The 16,164-nt window shown below is 47.4% G+C and overlaps 1 protein-coding gene across 1 annotated transcript in view; it reads right to left on the bottom strand.

The window, feature by feature from the left end:
• The window catches only part of KIAA1549 (KIAA1549 ortholog), a 140,951-nt gene that overhangs the window by 19,645 nt on the left and 105,142 nt on the right, over positions 1-16,164 (bottom strand). The window contains exons 14-18 of the mRNA XM_006861241.1: positions 14,223-14,428; positions 13,160-13,383; positions 11,569-11,722; positions 8,324-8,641; positions 4,975-5,021 (exon numbers count right to left, since the gene is read on the bottom strand). Coding sequence (XP_006861303.1) covers positions 4,975-5,021; positions 8,324-8,641; positions 11,569-11,722; positions 13,160-13,383; positions 14,223-14,428 — 949 coding nt within the window. The remainder of the gene's footprint in view (positions 1-4,974; positions 5,022-8,323; positions 8,642-11,568; positions 11,723-13,159; positions 13,384-14,222; positions 14,429-16,164) is intronic.

A 16,164-nucleotide genomic window follows, 5' to 3' on the forward strand; every position in this document is an offset into this window, starting at 1 on the left:
AAAGAGTATTCTTTTGTTTCTCTGTGCACAACTTTTCTTGTTGCTATTTTAAAATCATAGTGGTTTCATATAATATTTGTCCTTCTGTGATTGACTTATTTCATGCAGCATGTTAAGTTGTTAGCGTTGACCAGTGAGTTCCAACTCATAGTGACCCTGCATAAGGTTTCTAGGGCTATGAATCTTTACAGGAGCAGAAAGCCTTGTTTTTCTTCTGTGGAGTGGCTGGTTCACAGTCCGGTGCTTATCCCACAGTACCACCAGTGCCCCTCACTCAGTGTAATGTCCTCCAAACCCATGCATGTTGTGAGTTGTTTCACAGATCCGTGGCTATTCTTCACTGTTACATAGTGTTTCAGCATACAGGCACCACGTTGTTCATCCTACCACCTGTTGCTGGGTAATTAGGTTGTCTCCATGGCTTGGCTACAGTGAATAATGTGGCATGATTTGTGTCACGAGTCTTATTTTCTAGGTTGTACACATATGTCTAGTGTGGGGCTGTGAGCTAATGCATCAGACTACAAAGTCGTCTGAACTGCAAGGTCGGTGGTTCAAGCTCCTAGGAAATCCTTTACAGGGTCACTATGGGCCGGAATCGACTCAATGGCACTTAACAACAACAACAACAACCTATATATGCCTGGAGTCCTGGTGTGGCATGGTGGGATAATGTCCTTCACCTTCAAGCCTAGAAGCTTTGTCCTGCTACGTATTTGTTTCCATGACTGTGACTCTCATGTGCTCTATTATCTCTATTAACATACATGTAGCACCTACAATTATGGATGCTTCACTATCTCCATTAATATACATGTAGCACCTACAATCATGTACTCCAAGGTCAGTTCGAACCGCAAGGCCAGTGGTTCAAGTTCAGCAGCCGCTCCTCAGAAACATTGTACAGAGTCGCAATGAGTCAAACCCGACTCAATAGCACTTAACAACACACATATACTTAGCAGTTGGGTTGCCAGATCACATGATATTTCTATATCTAGCTTTTTAAGGAAACAACATACTGTTTCCATAGTGGCTGTGCCATGTATAGTCCCACCAGCAGTGTATGAGTTCTGTTGCTCAGTCTCCCCACAACCTCTTTTTATTTATTTATTTTAAATTAGTGCCATTATTGTTGGGGGAGTTGGAATCTCAATGTAGTTTTGATTTGTGCATAAGGTCGCTATAATTCAGTACCAACTCAATGGCACCTTACAACAATGAGTCCAAACCGACTCAAAGGCACTTAACAACAACAACAATGGGAGTCTGTAGGTTCAGCACTGAACTACAAACCACAAGGCCAGCAGTTCAAACCCACCAGCTGCTCCTCAGAAACCCTATTCAGGGTCGCTATGTGTCAGAATCGACTCGACAGCACTTAACAACAACAACAATGGCTAATGATTGCAAGCATTTCTTCATGCGTTTTTTAGCTGCCTGAACATCTTCTCTGGTGAAGTGTCTATTCACATCCTTTGCCTATTTTAAAATTGAATTGTGTTTTTGTCGCTGAGGTGCTGAAATTTCCCACAAATTTTACAGCTCAGACCCTTGTCAGAAATGTCATAACCCCCACTTTTTCCATTCTGTAGGCTCCGTTGTGGCGCTGTACAGTAAGCACTCAGCCACAAGGTCGGTTTGAACCACAGGGTCACTGGGTCAGACTCACCAGCCCCTCCTCGGAAACCCTGTACACGGTGGCTATGAGTCGGATCCAACTCGATGGTACTTAGTAACAACAACAGCCGGCTCTCTTTAACTCTCTTGGAGAAGCCTTTTCAGGAGGTCACATTCATCTTCTACTATCTGCGCACTTTTACTTATTTCTAGTATTCTATTTAAGGAGCTCTGGTAGCTCCGCAGGAAGCCTCCTTCACTGGGCACGTTGTAGCCCCATTTTAGGTATTCCAATCAGTTATAGGCAGAAGACGGACTTACAAGCTTTCTATGGTGATGCTTTTCGCTATTCCTTTCTCTCCCCCTCCAGTGTCTATTTTATAATATAATGCAAGGAAAACCAAGATTCAAAAGACAGCCAAGCATCTTAATATTATTCCCCCCTTTTCCACATTCCAACCATTGCTCAATCTCTGTATCCCAGAACCCTGTTGTTCCCAAATTGTGCATATATCTTTATTTATCTCTGTCTCACTTAGCCCATTGAGATCTCATTGTTCTCCCATCTGCTTTGTTCTTCCATTCCCCTCTTCCTACTTGTATATTGCCCCCTCCCTAGCACCCAAACTATCCAGTGTCTAATCCCTGCCCTGTGCTCCACCTTCCCCTCCCTCCCCTCACCTACCCCCAACATCCCAATAATCACATGTATAATGTTCTTGATGTCATCCCACAACTCCTCTGGTCTTCGGTCTTTAGTGTTTAATGTATCAAATCTGTTATTCAGATGATCTCTAAATTCAGGTGGGATATATTCAAGGTCATATTTTGGCTCTCGTGGACTTGTTTTCATTTTCTTCAGCTTCAGATTGAATTTGTGTATGAGCAATTGATGGTCTCTTCCACAATCTGCCCCTAGCCTTGTTTTGACTGATGATATGGAGCGTTTTCATTATATCTTTCCGCAGATGTAGTCAATTTGATTTCTACGTATTCCATCAGGTGAGGTCCATGTATATAATCATTATTAATCTGTCTAAAGAAGGTATTTGAAATGAACAATTTACTGATTTTGCAGAATTCTATCATGCGATCTCCAGCATCATTTCTATCACCAAGGCCCTACTGATCCCTCCTCTTTGTTCCCAGCCTTTGCATTCCAATCACCAGTAATGATCAATACATCTTGATTGCATGTTTGGTCGATTTCAGACTGAAGAAGATGGTAGAATTCTTCTATTTCATCCTCACTGGCTTCAGTGGTTGGTGTGTAAATTTGAATAATAGTGGAATTAACTGGGCTTCCCTGTTGGCGCATGGATATTATCCTATCACAGACAATGTTGTGGCTCATGACTGAGCTAGATATGTTCTTTTGACAATAAATGCAACACCATTCCTCTTCAATTTGTCATTCCCGTCACAGTAAACCATGTGGCTGTCAGATTCAAAATGGCCAATACCAGTCCATTTTAGATCACTAAAGCCTAAGACATCGATGTTTATGCATTTCATTTTTGACAACTTCCAATTTTCCTAGATTCATACGTCATACATTCCATGTTCCAACTATTAATGGATGTTTACAGCTGTTTCTCTTCATTTTGAGTTGTGCCACATCAGCAAATGAAGGTCCTGCGGGCTTTTCTTCCATGGGCTTTACTCCATTTGCATCTTCATGGTCAACTCTACTTTGAGGAGGCAGCTCTTCCCCAGTCGCATTTTGAGTGCCTTCCAACCTGACGGGCTCATTTTCCAGCACTATATCTGACAGTGTTTCTCTGCTATCATAAGATTTTCAGTTATTAAATATTCTAAAGTAGTTTGTCACTCCTTCCTAGTCTGTCCTCATTTGGAAGCGCATCTGAAACCTGTCCATCATGGGTGACCCTGCTGGTATTTAAATACCGGTGGCATAGCTTCCAGAATCACAGCAACTCACAAGCCACCACAGTGGGACAAACTGACAGACTGACTAAGGGGTGGGAAGAACACCCCTTAGTAGTTTCTTTCAGTGTTGTTGCAATTTACTGTTTTGTGGAAATGTACTTCAAAACTTCCTTCTTCAAAGATTCCCACTAGACATGGAATTCTAGGTTGGCAGTTATTTTTGTTCAGCCCCACAGTGCCCACCAGGGAGGCTCCTTAGGCCCAGCTACACTCCTGGCATCAGACTCCGGAGGAGCGCAAGTGTCCCCAGGCAGTGCTCCTCTGCCCCTCCCGTAGGCACACCTGAAGCAGGTGATGAGACACAAGCACTGCAGCAGGTAAGCACTGGCTTGTTTTATACCGCATGGAAGTCCATCTGTCTCTCTTTTTTTTAAGATTTAATTTGTTGTTGTTGAGAATACACACTACACCAATCCCACAGTTTCTACGTGCACACTGCAGGGACATCAATGACATTCTTTGAGTGACACAACCGTTCTCAACCTTCCTTTCCGAGTTGTTCTTCCCCCATGCACGTAAACTCACTGCTGTTAAGGCTCCGGATTTTCTAATTGCTGTTCTAATTTTCTAGTTGCTCTTGTCAGTTTGATCCCATCAAGAGCACAAAGGCTCCAGGCAGACATTCTTTACTAGTGAAGCTAAACCAGGATTTGGTTTGAAGAAGACTTCAAGGCCATGTATGTGGTTTAAGGGTTAAAGCTGATCTCGGGGCAATAGTTTCACGGGGAGGGGTCAATGTCTTTTGCTTCATATCCATAGCCATAGTTTTCAGGGTACCTTTGAAAGGCGTGTCTAGCCAAAGTACAACTAAAAGCTCAAATTACAATTTGGTTTGTAAGCAGGTACCCAGGGTTCATACATGTACCTCCCAGCCCTGCTTCAGTTTGCTAGGGGAGGATCTTTTAGGACTACTAAAGCTACCTAGCAATGCAGCTGAGGTTCCCTTAGCTAGTTGGACTATTGATCAACCAAATGTCAAGTTCTCATGAAGGAGAAGTGGTTTCATGAACTCTGACTGCATATTCAGCAGAAATATTGATTCTTTTCTGCTTTTTACTGTTTCACTCTCCAGGTTTCATGATGTGGGCCCCAAATTCCTGGATCTTGACCCCAAAACACTCCATGGTCACATTCCTGCTCAATCTCACACTCGCACACTCTCTTTCATACCTTGTTCACATTTGTTAGTTGCCTTCGGTAGAAGGGTTGGTTCCACTTATCACTGCTGCTGGGTGTAGAACTGGGACTCCAGCTTTAGTTCTTGATGTTTCAGATTAGATCAAGGGAACATACAACACAGAGTTTGCACACACTCACACTAAGACAATCACATTTACAAAACCCAAAACAAAAAGCTCCTTGGGAGAAAAAAAGTCATAAAACATTTCCATCAAAAAACTTTACCTTGGCAGTGGGGCCGATGAGGGAGTCATTCCATAGTCCTCATACCTCTGGAAGAAAAGAAGATTAATATTTAATTCTTATTATAAAGTGACAACAGCAAAATTACCAGTTTAAGTTTGCAGGATCAACTGTCAAGAGAATTATTTTCTCATAAAAAATAAGGAGTCTAGCATGAAGTAATACTAGAAGTTTCACTTCGGGAAACAGGACTATTAGGATTTAGGGAAAAACAGAATGTACAGACCTGTCGATCGTTTGCATAACGTACCTAAAAAGATGACTAGCAAGCAGGTTTTCTGTGCCTGCCCTTACCTACTGCCTGGTTGTCTACAAACCTGGGTCTCTGCTTAAAGGGACGGCCTAGTAGCCATGTTTAGTACAAGTATACTAGTCCCTGTAATTCAAATCTATACAAGAAACTCCACTCAGACACTAACGTGTTACGTTACGTTGTAGAAAGAGAACCCAAAACCAGAGCGATCCTTAGAGGGACGTCAGCACCCTCCATTTCTGACACTTTTCTGGTTCCAAAGAGACCCAGCCCTATTTCCTACTCCAAGTCCCATGAGCTGTCCTTTATCCTTCCATCAACTCTGGGTACATGAATGAGCCAGTCTGAGTGTATTTCTATTCGCGGGTTGGCAAAATGGCATAAGGTTTAATGTAACACACGTCTAAAAGCCTGTTGCATTCTTCATGAATTCCAACGTATTCTAGCCCTAACTTACATGAGATTCCTATTTCAGCATCTCCTTTGCCAACTCTGAACTGTTACCGTGGAGCCAGGTACACTGGGAACAGGAACTCTGGGGCAAGACCATCAATCAAGCTCCGTCTGGATTGAACCAGCTGGGTGTCCCGCAGGACCGGCTCTGAGGTAAGTTCAATGTCAGACTTGTTTCTGGACCTGCGCTAAACATCAGCTCTTTCTTTTTTAAAACTTTCATTGGTTGAATCAGTATTTTGTACTCACCACTGAATGTGCATTAACTCTGTCCGACACACGAGAACATTCTAAAGCATGATTTACAACCTCTGATTTGTAGATGAAACCAACAGACAAAGAGGTCACTTCCTCTTAGTGGGTCTGCCTCCAAAGACCATGATGCTACCATGCTCTGTACCCTGTCCCGGTTCCCAACACCAGACTTTTCTGAGGAAATCGCCACTGTGTGTGTGGGGGGGGAGCACATGCTTTGTAGTCAGACACTAACGAAGCTACTTTATATCCCAGGACTCAAGAAGGATACAGTGCTCAATACCTCAGAGTGTTCTGAAAGGATTATCAGATATGAAACTTGTGTCTGGTTACTTCACCATGTGCCCGGCCCTGCTCCCATCCTCGTGGCTGAGGGAGAGATGAGGGCCTCGTAGGACTCCTTCACTTTAGTCAAATACACTGACAGGGATCCCAGAAGGCGGGATGGGGTAATGAGAGGAAAAGAAACTTGGAGGTTTTTTCCAAATAAGAAAAAGGAAATTTGAGACCAGATAGATTATTCATGATGAGGTTTGTGTTTTCAGCACCATTTGGATTATTCTATCAATCTATCACTACAAATCCCTTCTTAGTGCACTCCTTCTGTCTGGTCAACACAGAGCCAGACTGCTGGGGGAGCCTGGAGATCTGTCTGCAGAGAAGCAACCAGACAGAAAAGTTCTATTTGTAATGCTTCTTAACTCAGGTGTCCATACCTGCTCCTGAGAAGCCCAGTCCACAGCACATAAAACCATACCCCAGAAAGCAGGACTATAACCCACCAAGGACCTGACTCACTACTGCACAACCAACACCCTTAAGCTGGCCAAAAAAGGAGCATGAATGTCAACAGATGGTAAATAGAAGCCCGTGGAAACTGAAGGCACCTTGAAAGCCCACATTCCTGTGGCTCTCCTGCAGTGAGAGGAAGCCAATAAGGCTGACAGATTGCTCCTGGCAACGGAAGCATTGACATAGCATTAGATAAGGCCACAAACACAGGTTCTGGCCCGTTCAGCACCAGGAGACACCACTGAAAACCAGTGCTTACTAAAACTCCCTGTGGATTTGAATTTTAAGTTACAAGGGTGGTTGTTGTACACCAGCGAGTCAGTTTCAAATGATAGTGTCCTGATGATATAGTGAGTTATACACCGTGCTGGTAACCACAGGGTCAGCAATTCAAATCCACCAGCCATTCCACAGGACAAAGATGTAGCTTTCTGCTAACTGTAAAGATTTATAGCCTCAGAAACTCTCTTCAGGGTTGCTATGAGTCAGACAGACTCCACAGCACACAACCACCACCTCAGGACAGAGTAGATGGCTCCGTAGGGTCCGAGGTTCTCATCTTTATGGAAGCAGATCGCCAGGTCTTTCTCCTGTGGAGCGCTGGGTGGATTTGAACTGCTGACCCTTTGGCTAGCAGTTGAGCGTTTAACCACTGTATCACCAAGGCTTGTTAAATTGGAAGATAAGAACATGCTCACAGAATCTTTCATCCCCAACACCTATGACAAACGAATAAAAACAAGTAAGTTTTTAATAATGAATGAGTAAAAACAAATCATTAAGAGAGCTACACTAATCTGTCAAAGATGACTGTTAAAATTACTAGCTCATCAATATATGGCAAAAATGTGGAGCATCCGGCACGCGCTCACTCACTGCTATGAGTCAGAACCGCTCCGTGGGAGAAAAAGGAGGCTATCTGCTCCCATAAAGATTTACAGCCTCAGAAATCCTATACAGATAGGGTTGCTCTGAATAAGGAACCAACTCGACTAATAAGCGCTCCAGTCGTGAGTATTCTGTGTTCTGTGTGGCCACTGCAGTGATTACTGAACCCAGATGTGAAGCAGAGTGCACTGGGGGAAGGAGGGAGGGTTGGTGTCAGAACAGGGTAAGGAAGATTGTAGGGTGGAAGCATGTTTGACTCCACTTCACAGGAAGGGGCCTTCGGCTGATTTGAGATAGATTATTTTCCCCTCTTGCAGGCCAGGGGAAGTCAGACGTGGCTCCCACATGGTTTTAACACCTTTTTTTCCAGTTGTTTTCAAGTCCATTCTAACTGACAACACCTCCGTGTGTCAGAAGTGTGCTCCACAGTTTTGTCGATGATTGATTTTTCGGAAGTAGATCACCAGGACTTTCTTCCATGGTGCCTCTGGGTAGATTTGAACCTCCCACCTTTTGGTCAGTGGCTGAGCACTTTCTTTCTTTGCATCACCCAAAAATTAACTCAGCAGAAAACCCTAAAAACTAAGGCCCAGTATCCAAGTTTTCATTTCTATCAAATGCAGTCACAATGCTACAGGGACCCCAAAAGCTAGGCAACTAACCCCAAACCTTGCCCACGAGAGGACTCACACTGCATGCGTTGTTGGCCGTCTGAGCCGGGCTGTAGAAGGAGCCCCATGGGGCTGCTCTCCTCTCCTCCCGGGAAGGGGTACTGTTGAGGGGCAGGCCGGCGGGGAGTCCGGGGCCGGCACCCGCAGCACTGGCCGGCTGACTGCTGGGGGCCACCAGGGCAAAGGCGTCATCCAGGAGGGAATGCATGGTCTGGCGGGCCTCCTCGATGGATGGCTGGGGTGGGATGTACTGGGAGGCCGGGAAGGGCAAGCCGGGGTACCGTCCCAGCTCAGTCGAGGACGGCGTCTGAACTTCTGCCGGGAGGTCTGGATCAGACTAAAGGGTCAATACCAGAGAAAAGAGGAGTCAGGTGCATCCCAGGGGACTCAACAACCAAACTCCACGGAACAGAGCTGTCCAGAATGAGACTTCATGAACATCAAGGGAAAGAATCAAAACACAGCAAAAACAGGGGTAAACGTAGCTGACAATCATTTATCCAAGAAAATGCAACCATGTGCCACACAGTATCCGGAAACCCACATTTTTAAAAAAGATGTTTCAAATGATTGATACTAAAAAAAATCTAGTTAATCTCTTTAAATATAAACACCCAAAAGCAAAAGCTGTCTGTCGACTACTCATAGTAGAAAAGCATACACTTCCAGTGGAGTTCCAAGTCACCGTCCCATTACACTATGTAGGTCAGTGTGGGTGGGGGTGTGTATAAACAATCACAAGATCTATTATAACAACTACTTGTTGTTGTTAGGTGGTGTCCAGTCAGTTCTGACTCAGCCACCCCACGGACAACAGAACCCAACACTGCCCGGTCCTGCACTACTCTCACAATCGGTGCTATGTTCTGAGTCCATTATTGTAGCCATAAATGTGATCCAACAGAATGAGGACTGAGTGGGGAGTACAAGCGCCCCCTCTGCTTCTACACACAGGAGTCTGGAAGCCCGGGGTGACACAATAAGGGGGGAAAAAAGCCACCATCTTCAGGAGCCCAAGGTACAGCCTTCCCAGAAGGCAACAAACACCCCAGTGTGGAGAGAGGCAGGCCCAGAGCACACTGCACTGGAGCGCCATCTACTGTGCGGATGGCCAGCGCCATGTCCATCAGGAAAGGCAAAGCACAGCACAGCACTGTCAACCCAGCAGGGAAAGTGGCTGTTGTTGTTGTTAGGTGTCATCGAGTCAGTACCGACTCACTGCGACACTATGCAGCACAGCAGAATTAAACACTGCCCAATCCTGGGCCAACCTCACAACTGCTGCCACGCTTGAGCCCATTCATTGATGCAGCCACTTGGCCAATCCATCTCGTTGAGGGTCTTCCTCTTTCTCTCTGACCCTGCACCTTACCAAACATGATATCCTTCTCCAGAGAATGGTCCCTCCTGACAATATGTCCGAAGTATGAGAGACGAAGTTTGGCCAACCTGGCCTCCAAGGAGCACTCTGGCTGCACTTCTTCCAACACAGATCTGTCTGTTCTTTTGGCAGCCCATGGCACTTTCAATATTCTCCTCCAACACCATAACTCAAAAGCATCAATTCTTCTAAGGTCTTCCATATTCACTGTCCAGCTTTCGCATGCATATGAGATTATTGAAAATACCATGGCTTGAGTCAGGTGCACCTTAGTCCTCAAGCTGACATCTTTGCTCTTCAACATTTTAAAAAGATCTTGTGGAAAAGTAGCTAGTGGTCTTGAAATGGGCTCAGACACTAAAACCCAGGTGGCTGGCCACTCAAGGAAGAGCCTGGCTATTTCAGATAACATGACTGGTGTATATTTAGGCCCAGTGTAGCTAAGGCATTTGGCACTCGTTTGTGTAATTTGATGTTTGAGAGGGTTTCAAAACATTCATGGAAAGGGAATGATCCTTTCTCCACGAACTCTGTGAAGCTCCCTCATACTATCTTCCAGAATAAATTATCACAGTGACTTATAATATTATACATCGGTGCTGAAATGATTTAGGAAGTAATTGAGTCTTACATAGTTTAAGGAAAAAAGCGCAAACCTTAGGAAGGACCTGGAGAAGGACATCGTGTGTGGTAAAGTGGAAGGTCGACAATGAAGAGGAAGACCCTTAAGGAGGTGGGTTCAAATAGACCAATGGCTGTGAGAATGCTATAGGAGCAGGGAGCAGGTTCTGTGTGAGGGCTGCAATGAGCTGGAACTGACTGGACACCTAATTCCACCACCGCAAGTAAGACCGAATAACGTTCCTAGGGACACTGCACATCCCTCGGCAAGGTCTGTCCCCGCACAAGGGAAGGTACAGGACAACAGGGCAGGCCGCCCCATGAGGGCTGCAGGGGAACCTCTCCACATCTCTCCAGAGGCGCTCTCCTCTGCATGAGGGTCTCAGTTCTGCCTTTCCCATTTCAACCCCGTGCCCCCTTAGGCTTGAAAAATGTTTAATTCCTTATTTCTTCATTCTCATTAAGCTCAATCTTGTTCCCATTAATATATATATATATATACGTTAGCAAATGCCGTATCTTTACAGATAGTCAGAGATTCAACACCAAACAGGTATCAATATAGTCTAGAGACTATATGGCATATGGATCCCAATCTGTAGCTAGGTAGACAATACAAACTGACCTCATTCTGCTGCTGGGCTTCACAGACAGTGTGGTTTTTACAAATGGCAGGTATGCGGCAACCCTGTGTCAAGCAGCAGCACAGGCGCCATCCTTCCAACAGGTGCGCTCACCTGGTGTCTCTGCATGCAATTTTGGGCCTTCTCAAAGTATTTCAAAGTTTTTCATCATGCTATTGCACCCGTGTTAGACAACAGAAGAGTGTCCACATCACTTTACTTTGCACTTGGAATCCAAAACAAATTGTGTGAATTTCTTTAGTGTGGTGATCTAGACTTGAACCTGTATTCTCTCTGCGAGAAAACCTTGAACACGCCTCCTGCCACCAGGAAACACAGACAACCCTCTCAAAGGGTGGGAGGGTTACACAAGGGAACTTTCTGGGTGTTTCTTTCTTTTCCAACTATTCTCAGGACTTGCCCATTCCAAAGCCTGAGAACTGGGCTTGACTAGAGAAGGGAGAGCCCAGAGTTCTTCCCAGACCCCCTGAGTTGCAGCCCACTGGCCTAAGGCCCTGGAGCATTTGTGGGCCCTGGCCTTCGGTATTGTCAGTACACTGGACAGCAGCCAGTATTGTCTCAGCCCGTCTCCCACCCACGCACCTTCCCACCCATCTGACAAGGTACCCAAAGACTCACGGGGCACCCGAGATAGGCCGAGTTGTGGACACCAGGGGGCCGTTTGTAGGTGCCATCACTATCAGTGGTGATGAGTCTGTCCTTCTCAGCATCTGTGGGGCAGCCATTGACCTGGTGCTTCCGGCGTGGCTTAGGAGAACGCTTGATCCTGGAACTGTGGAGGAGATGAGTTAGCACCTCAGGAAGACATTTCCCACAGGTTCCCCACTACCATTGTCTTCTGGGTCAGCCCTTAATACCCATGAGGTGGGGACACCTGATCCACCGGGGCCATTGACAACAGCACAAGACCACAGCATGTCCCTGGGCTATTGGCAAAGGCGTTCCAAGGAGGGAGAGGGCAGGTGCGCTCTGTCACTGGCTGGAGGCTAAGACCAGGCCCCGAGGCTGCGGAGGGGTAGGCAGAGGACCTAAGGGGCAGGTCCCTCATGCCCACAGTCATGCAGGAATAGAGCTGGGATCCTGTGAGGAGGGAAGCAGGGAGGTCCTGGTAGGTGGGAGTCAGCTGGGATCAGAAGCAGGTACCCCCCAACCCCTGCACAGGAAAGCAGGTTCCAAGGGTCAGTCACTAAAGCCAGTGTGGTTATGAGCAGAGAAAGGCATGGGGGGATGAGAGAATATGGCCCTATGACAGGAGGTGGGAAGGAGGTGGGACCATGAAGAGAGAACGAGGGCAGAGGCATTAGTCTGGGCGATCCGTAGGGAAGGTGAGACTCTGGACTCAGAGTGGCCTGCAGGGACAGAGAGGAAGCGGTCAGCCAGGCTCCCATATGGGGGTGAAATTGTTGTTAGTTGCGGTTTGGTGGATCCCAACTCATGGCGACATCCTGCCAATGGGTCAGAACCAGCTGGGAGGTTCTAACCACAGCGTATGTGTCTGACTAGAACTGTGCCCAATGGCGTTTTCAGACTGAGTTTCTGGAAGCAGCATGCCTAGCCTTTCCGGCATTGCTGGGTGAATCCGACCTCTAGCCTCTCAGTTTGTACTCTGGCCAGTTGGATAACCCAGCGACTCCAAATGGAGTAAAAGACTGCCTGACTCTGCGCTATCCCATACTGGGCTGAGGATTGAACCATCATGAGCCACAGCATTTTCACTGGGTGATTTTCAGAAGCAGCTTGTCAGGCCGCCTTCCTCAACTGTCGTAATCTGGACGCTCTGCTGAAACTGCTCAGTATCACAGCAACACGCCAGCCTCCACTGACAGGCACCTGGGGCCACATGAGGTGAGGTGCCCAGAAAGGAACCCAGCTCTCCAGCATGCAAGGGAAAGATTCTACCTCTGAAGGTAAAGACACTGAGGACAGAAAGACGGTTGGGGGACATGGGAGGCGCTCGCTGGATGAGGAATGGGTGCCCACCATTTAACATACTGAATGTGAGATGAATGAAGTCCAGAGAGCTTGCCCGAAAACCAGGACAGCAAAGGGAGGTGCCGAGCCCACGACGGTGCGGCCAAGCCGGACAGGATGCCCCAGAGGCCTCCGCAGCCTCAGCCACACACCTTCTGAGTGTGGTAGCTTCTGCTTCACAATGAGCAGGCGCCCCTTGAGCCCCTGAACACAGGCACGAAGGCCATGGGGGACCCACCTTTTCCTGGGCTCGATGAACACAGAGGGCACGCTGGCCGTGGGGTCCAGGATCTTGTCGATCTGCATCTGCGCGCGCCGGTACACACGGTGGCGCTCACGCGTGTCCCCCGAGGACAGCTCGTCCACCACCGGAAACTCGTAGTGGCCGCGGCGCTTGGCGCGGAGCCGGATCTTGTTCCGATGGTGCTCGATCTCGGACTTGTGCCGCAGCGCAGTCTGAATCTGCCCAGGGGTAGGGCATCGAGTGGTGAGTGCAAACCCCCCATGTGTCCCTCCCCGCACCCCCCTGCCGGCTTCCACTTCCGTTTCTGCATCTGAGACCTGCCCCAGACTTTACTCCAACCCTGAAGAGCACTCCCGGTCCCCCCACCCCCACCCCCACCCCCAAGGCTGGGGAAGATAAAGCCTTTAAAATTGGTTTTCACTAGGGACTCTCTGTTGTTAGTTGCCGAATAGAACTGTTTCTAGGGGTTTCAAAGCTGGGATCTTTCAGAACCGGATTGCCAGGTCTGTCTTCCTAGGCTCTCTGGGAGGGTTCAGGTCACAAATCTTTAAGTTAGTGTTTGGGCAGACCATTTGTGCTGCCTAACGAGCCCTCGTGGCACTGTGGTTTAGGCATTCGGGCTAAACTATCCACAAGGCGGGTAGTTCAAATCCACCAGCCGCTCTGAGGGAGAAAGATGAGGGTGTTTGCTTCCGTAAAGATAGACAGTGGGTTTAGGGACCTTACCTGGCAGTTACCCAAATCCCAGCATCCCCAAAGGCAGGCGGGTATTCAACAAATACTATGTTGTCTGTACAGACAGCGTGACATGTGAGACGCATCGGTTAGGGGATGGGAAATGAAGTTTCCCAGGGGCCACCAGGGTCCACCCTGGCCAGCAGGCCCAATGAGAGCAGCCTGGTGCCTGTGGCTGACACTCAGACTAAAGTACTAAGTGCAGTCATTAAAGTAAGAGCATCTGTCATCACCTGGTCCTTAGGACCGTCCACTCGTGCACAGCCCTGAGCGAGTCAGAACTGGGCTTTCTAGGAGCACATTCTCTCATCAAGACAAGTACCTCCTTGTTAATCTTGTTGGTTTCTGCCACTCGGTCGCCCGGGGGAGGGTGCTGGGCAGGGGGAGCCGGGATTGGCTGCATGGCAATCAACTGGATCTTGCTGGGGACCCGGCGACTGGGCTCTGCCGTGTGGGCGATTCTGTCCACGTGCTCGAAGATGGAGGCGGACGAGTGCTGCTCAGGGCCCGAGCTGGGTGGGGGCGGCCCTGTTCAAGACGAGATGCAAACAAGTCTTCAGAATCAGGGTTTATTCCTAAGGGAATACAGTTTGCCAGACTCCAGGGGCAGAGCACGGAAACATCACTGAACCACTTGCTACTGAGTTGACTCAGAGCTCTTGTGTGTCTGCAAAGAACTGTCTAGGAGTAAGTACAGCCTAAATACTCATGGAAGGCAAGGTAGGCCAAGACCTAATCTCACATATTCTGGAGAAGGACATCATGCTTGGTAAGGTAGAGGGTCAACTTAAAAGAGGAAATCCGAACAAGATGGACTGGCACAGTGGCAGCAGCAATGGTTTCAAGCATAACAGTTTTGTAAGGATGGTACAGAACCAAGTAGTGGTTCGTTCTGTTGTGCACAGGGTCACTATGAGTCAGAACCAGCCTGAAGGCACTTAACAACAACCTGTGTGTCCGAACAGAACAGCGCTCGCGCCATTTTAATGGCTGAATTTTTTGGAAGCCAAATGTCAGGGCTTTCTTCCAAGGCACTGCTGGGTGGATTTGAACCCCTAACCTTTCAGTTAGCACTTAGCCATTTGGACCACCCAGAGGTTCCCAAACCTCAATGTTGTTGTGAAGAGTTGTCGACCTTGGATAGGGTTTCCGAGGCACATCTGGAGGGTCTGAACCGCCGACCTTGTGGTTAGCAGTCTAATGCTTATTCTGTAACACTATACTAGGACTCCCCAGAACCTCGCTATTTGAGCTTAAGTTGTTCTGGGTGAAATATAATCTCCTTCCGTCTCCTTGTTGAAAAGACATAATGAAATCATGATGACACTTTATGTGTCAAACTGATGCATTTGAGTCACGGTGTTGCAGGGCCATGGATGGCCAGTAAACAAATCAATCTGTGTTGGAAGAAATACAGCCAGAATGCTCCTTAGAAACCAGGATGGCCACACTTATCTCTCATACTTTGGATATCTTATCAGGAGGGACCAGCACCTGCTTGGTAAAGTGGAGGGTCAGAGAAAAAGAGCAAGGTCATTTAGATGGGCCAAAGTCCATTGAGGCTCCTTCTGAGTTCTGATAAGCCTCCCACCGTCCTCAGGGGCAGAAGGCAGGCCGGGCTGACATACATGGGATACAAGCCAATAGACACGAGATTCTTCTTCCTGCCTCTGTGTGGGTATAGGTGGAGGAGCCCTGCTGGCATGGTGGTTAAAGCATGTATCGGCTAACCGAAAGGTCGGCAGTTTAAACCCATCAGTTGCTCCATGGGAGAAAGATGAGACAGTTTGCTTCTGTGGTCATTCTCTGTCGTGTGGGGTCATTATGAGTCAGGATTGAACCAACAATGGGTTTTGATGTGTACGTGTTTAACTGTGGTACAAAATATGTCACAAAATGGTCCACTTGAACCATTTGTAAGTGTACAGTTCAGTGACGTTAGTTCCGTTCACCACGTTGCTCAACCATCCACCAGTTCCAGTTGTCATTGAATCAGTTCCGACTCATGTTGACCCCATGTGTGTCACTGCAGAACTGAGCACTGCATGTTTTGATGGTTCATAATCTAGAAGCAGAATGCAAGGCCTTTCTTCTGAGATGCCTACGGGCGAACTCAAACCTCGAAGCTTGTGATGACCTACAGGACACATTACTAAACAAAGGCTTCCAATTGTGTGGCTCATGACAAGCTATGGACAACATTGTGCTGTTGTTAAGTGCCATGGAGTCGGTTCCAACTCATAGCGACCCTGTACAGGGTTTCC

This window comes from Chrysochloris asiatica, unplaced genomic scaffold (assembly GCF_000296735.1).
Source record: "Chrysochloris asiatica unplaced genomic scaffold, ChrAsi1.0 scaffold00041, whole genome shotgun sequence".
Taxonomy (NCBI): domain Eukaryota; kingdom Metazoa; phylum Chordata; class Mammalia; order Afrosoricida; family Chrysochloridae; genus Chrysochloris; species Chrysochloris asiatica.